This window comes from Calidris pugnax, unplaced genomic scaffold (assembly GCF_001431845.1).
Source record: "Calidris pugnax isolate Ruff unplaced genomic scaffold, ASM143184v1 scaffold31, whole genome shotgun sequence".
NCBI lineage: Eukaryota > Metazoa > Chordata > Aves > Charadriiformes > Scolopacidae > Calidris > Calidris pugnax.
Genome location: NW_015090786.1, coordinates 3017174 through 3022430, shown reverse-complemented (window position 1 = coordinate 3022430; position 5257 = coordinate 3017174). Strand labels below are relative to the sequence as shown.

General features: G+C 36.6%; 1 protein-coding gene across 13 annotated transcripts in view; it reads left to right on the top strand.

The window, feature by feature from the left end:
* The first annotated feature begins 288 nt into the window (after window positions 1-288).
* CCDC88A (coiled-coil domain containing 88A) overlaps window positions 289-5257 on the top strand; it is an 85309-nt gene continuing 80340 nt past the window's right edge. For all 13 annotated transcript variants that reach the window (XM_014966396.1, XM_014966395.1, XM_014966394.1 and 10 more), the window contains exons 1-2: window positions 289-670; window positions 789-889. In XM_014966396.1, coding sequence (XP_014821882.1) covers window positions 608-670; window positions 789-889 — 164 coding nt within the window. In that variant the 5' untranslated portion in view covers window positions 289-607. The remainder of the gene's footprint in view (window positions 671-788; window positions 890-5257) is intronic.

Below are 5257 nucleotides of genomic sequence, written 5' to 3'. Positions count from 1 at the left end.
CCTGCCGGAGGCTGGTTCCCTCACTGCAGGCTGCCGGGGCCGTTGCGGGGGAAGGGGAGGGGGGGCATAGGGACTCCCTTGTGTGCAGAAGCAGCTGGGGGGGGGCTTTGCCGTGAGCGGGGGTGGAGGGGGCTCTGCCCCTCTTTGCCTCCTCTCGCCTGGGTTTGCTTTTGTGGGGAGGGGGCAGGATGAGCTTGCGGAGTTTTACTGGAATTTCTCCCTCCCTTCCGAGGAGCTGCCGCTGCTGAAGCAGATCTTTTTTTTTTTTTTTTTGTCTGATGCAGAATCCCAGTAGCTAGGCAGCCTCCCTCCTTTCTTTCCTTCCTTCCTTCTACCCCTTCGGTATGTAGGAAGGGGGAGACATCAATGGAAAGCCTGAAATACGCGTAGATGGACTCCCAAATGCATTTTTTCTTGAAAGAGGAAGATAAATCCCGGTTGCCGGTACACTGACTTTTTTGTTGCCGTTGCGCTGCTTGTTAAAAATGGGGTTCGCTTACTCCAGCTAAATCCTTGGAGTGTTTCAGAGAGTTGCTACAGTGAAGGACTTCTCGTATTTTTTTTTGCATCGGAGGAGCTACATTGATGTTAACCATTTTTTTGTAAAATGGAGAACGAAATATTCACACCCCTTTTGGAGCAGTTCATGTCTAGCCCTCTTGTCACCTGGGTGAGCATTCATTTTTCCTCACACATTATTCATTTACTTGCTCATTGTTTGAAGATAAATGCCTTGCGGCAGAGAATGAGGTGGAGTTAGTGTCACGGTGGTGATGATTTTGTTTTAGGTTAAAACATTTGGACCGTTAGCTGGAGGAAATGGGACCAACCTGGAAGAATATGTGGCGCTAGTGGATGGCGTGTTTCTGAACGAAGTCATGCTGCAAATGTAAGTGTGTGCAAGTTGTGCCTTCGGTTTATTTTTTGCTGTTGTCCTGGTTCTTTTGTACATTTTGCTTTCTTATGAAAGCTCTTTCCCCCCTCCCATATTGACCTTGGTAAATTTCTTTCTTTAACGCTTGAAGTAGTCATGTGGTCAGTTACCAGGAAACTTCGGAGCATAGCAGATACTCTTCACAGTTTAATGTCTGGGTGATGTATTTGCAGGATGTATAGCGTAATACAGGCTGAATCATGATATATATAGAACTTACTGGAAAATTGAATGACTGTAAACAGCTTCCTAGATTTCCACTGAGAAGCATAAAGGTTCATTCTACCATGTCACGCTCATAAACAAAATTTGGAATTTGCTTGGCTAATAAGATTCTAATACATATTTTAGTTCATGTGACATACAACTTAAGGATTGTTTTTGAGTCACATAATGTTGCTTACTGAGCAAATGGACCGTCCTTTAACTCCTTCCACTTTATTTTTCACAGTTCCAAATTAAAGTAGATAGCAGTTGTGCAGCAAAGCTGTTATTTTAACTGAGAGTGTACAATGTTTTCTGGCTATGAACCACTGCAAAAACATTTTTACATGGTTTTATAAATTGTTTATTGAAAACCGATTGTTAGAAATGTTTCTTTATAATCACAGTGACTTTTTGTTAATCGTAGTTTTTACTGGAATGTTGCCCACTGCTGTAATGCTAGAGAGTAACACTTTTGTCAAGTGTCTAGTGATATAATCATAAAAATGTTACTGGGGAAAAAATTTCTCCATACCTTTTTTTTTTTCCCCCTGATATTTTAAGTCTTCACAGAGAAATGCGTCTTTTGTTTGTATAGGTATGAAAAAGTGTGGCTTATGGATGGCTAGATAGACACATCAGTGTGTGAGCAGCTTGTGGTGACAGCTGTTCCTCAGGAGCAGTGCTCAGTGATGGGCATCCTTTTACTCTGTTTATAGTTTTTACTCATATTTAGTACTTTAAAAGTTTTTTTCTGTTGATATTCAGCTTGTATAACTATGTAAAAAGAGCTGCGTGTTCCCACGTTTAAATTTGAATTCATATCCTTTTGAAACCAGCATTTTCTTTGTCACCTATTTCTGTGAATTCCTAGTATTTACTTCTGTAATATTGAGAAATGTGGAAAACTTGGTGGAATTGAACTTTTTGAAAAAAAATCTTAAGAGTATTTCTGGCATATTTTACTAAAAATTTTAAGTGATGTATTCACTGAAGTGTAATATTTCTATTATACAATTTATTTTATATTTTACTTGGACTACATATAAATTAAGTAGCTTGCCAGTTATGACCATGCATTTAAAATGCAGAGCTTCTATTTGATAAAAGCGTTGACAGCTGGAAGGCATATTTAATACTGGAGCTGGAACAAGGTGGTTTTGGAAACTATGATCTTGAAACTAAATTTTCTCAGCAAGTTTTTGGAATATTAACAGTATAAATTGATACATTATGTGGGATACATGTATGTGAAATGGAAAGCTTCAGAGAGGGAACAATTCTCATGCTTAAGTCACTGTGTGTGGAATTTGGCTTTGACTTTGTATGTGCATCTTTGACCTCACACTGTGATTACTGCAGTTTACTTAGGAGGAGTTGTGTGTGCATGTATAAAATACACATGGGAGATGTACATTTAAAGTAAAATTGTTTGGTAGTCAGAACAATTAAAAACTGCTTTAAACTAGAGGTGTGTGTAAGAGGACTGGTGTACAAATAAAATTAATATTACAAATATGTAACTACACTGGAAGGTGTTTTTTATTTGAAATACATTTTTTGGGGGCTGAGATGTGTTATGATTGATTACTGCTTAGACTTGAAGTTTTATTTAAATGATGCAGCTGCAACTAATCATCAATATTGTTTATTTTCAGTATTTTCCATTTTATTAGTATTTTTCTTTTTTTCCTTTCACTCTTAACTACCATACGTTGAGGAAATGTGACAGAAAAATTTGTATCATGTGACTTCAAAACCAAAATATTTTTCTTCAGAGTGCTGTTTGTTTGTTTTGTTTTGTTGTTTTTTTTTTTTTTGAAAGCTCTCAATGACTTACTTCACATGAGAACTAGAGATCTGTGGTTAGGAGCTATGGCACTCTGGCACTCTTAGAAGCTATGGCAAAATGTTGTTCTTGCAGAAGTCACCAGGAGTGCCATTCATAGAAATAAATGGAAAGCACCACTAGAAGTAGGATTTTTTACATAATTTGTTTTATATGATGCTTACTTTTTACTCTAGTTCTGAGTTATTTGAGGCTGTTAATACTTTGGTGAGAGGATACAGCCAGGGTGTACGTAGCAGCCAAAGACTTTGTGATGTGGTGCTGTAGGTTGGTTCCTACGGTTGGAAAGCTGTTGCAGCATTAGATGCTTTAAAGGGCATTAAAAGCATGAACAAGTGGAGGCTGTTAGAGGTCCTGTGTTCCTCCCTTATGTATACTGTAATACTTTATTTTTGCCAAATGTTGAAAAAACAAATGCTATGACCATAAAAGTGTGTGTTAATATTGAATTAGGCATGGTTTGTAAACAGTTACACAATCAAAAAGGTGGCTTTGTTATTTAGAGAAGGTTTTTGTTCAGATAAACAAGAGTTTATCCTGCCCTCTGTGACAAGTGAGAGTCTGTTAGTGCAGCATTTGTTTCTCCTTGTGCTTGTCTAGACCAAATTTATTTTTAACAATTGTAATTATTCGAACAGAGGAAATAGATGTCGGCATTGGAATAGTTGCAGGATGACGGTATTGAGATGGTCAGGTTTTATCAACATTGATTTTATTAGTACCTCATATGTAAGAGACACTAATTGATTGCATTCCTTGTGTGTCTTTTGCTTGTGACTTTTTTGATGTTTTAGCACATATGAAAATTGTATAGATTCTCTTCAGTGTCCTGTTACATCTGAAGATCTCTTCCTTTGCTGGAGGTGCTACAGGCCAATCTTATTATTATTATTTTTAATTTGATTTTAATTAAGGAGAGTTACAGGGTTATAATATTAGCTCCTAACTTGAGAGAATGTCTCTCATTTCCTGTTTAAATTTAGGTCCAGTTTTTCAAAAGTATTCGGTTACTTACCTTCTGCTGGGATCAGTCAGTATCTGATAGCTCTGGATAGAAACCCATCTGTCTTTCTAAATCTAAGCCTTTATCTTTGTGTTCTTTGATACAAAAAGGGGTCATGCTTCTTGGAAATAAATCAGAATGCAAGAGATCACTGCAGTGGTTCTGCCATGGCAGGGAGGTGGAGGAAAATACCAAGAATACTTAATACCTTTGCTATACCTCTATATCATAATGTTTCTAACATTGTTAAGTGCTCATATACTTGAATAAAATATGTTATGTATACTACTAAAATAAATGAAAAAGTATAATTCAACAAATTAGTCACCTGTAGTACATGTAGATGCAATTAGTAAAGTAATACTTAGCTTTCGTAGAGGTATTTTTCCAGAACCTGACTAACAACACCTTTTTTTTTGTTTGTTTTTAATCTTAGTAGTTTACGAGTTATAGACTCTTTGGATCCAAAAAGCTCAAACTATTATTAAAGAAACATTTTCTGATTGTTTTTGTTTTCATTTTTGATAGGTCTTATTCTCTGATATTTGTTAATTGAATTCCGATAGGATTGTGTACAAAATGCTCAAAGTCTTGTAGTACAAATAGTGGTTTCCAAACTGACAAAAGTGTTACTAGTTCCTTTGAATAAAAATAGACAGCTGCAAGTAATTACAAGACTGAGACTTTCATTACATTTAGCATCACCATTAATATTTGGTCAAGTAACAAAGACTTGAAACTGTATTTTAGTTTTAATTGTTTATTTTACTATGCTTTATATTTGTGGAAATTGATCTGTTTTAAAGGAACTATTGGACAAATACTGTATGCAGAATCTGTAATGTATAGAACCAAACTCTGAGTTAGTTTAATCCACTGTCTGGAGAACCTGTCTGCTTTCATCATAGTGTTCCTTTCATAACTTTTGTCTTAATTGAATATATTATTCCATGCTACATATATCAGTTGTTGCATCCAGAAATGCTGAAAACTACTTCAAAGGATGAACTGTTTTATTGTTCTCCTGTTTTCTCCCTTTTGCCGTTCTCACACTGTTTTCACTGACTGGATTCACATGCAGGCCTTTCATGCCAGTAGAATTTTCCAGGTGGACTGGCTGACTGTTTTCTTCCAGCACTCTGGTGGTGTGTGCCTAGAATGTGTAGACTGCTTCATTGACTCCTTTTCTGAGCTCTTAGTCTTCAGTTGTATGCTTTTTTCCAAACAGTGGAGCTTGCCAGCCCATACTTCTGGCTTGCCTATATCT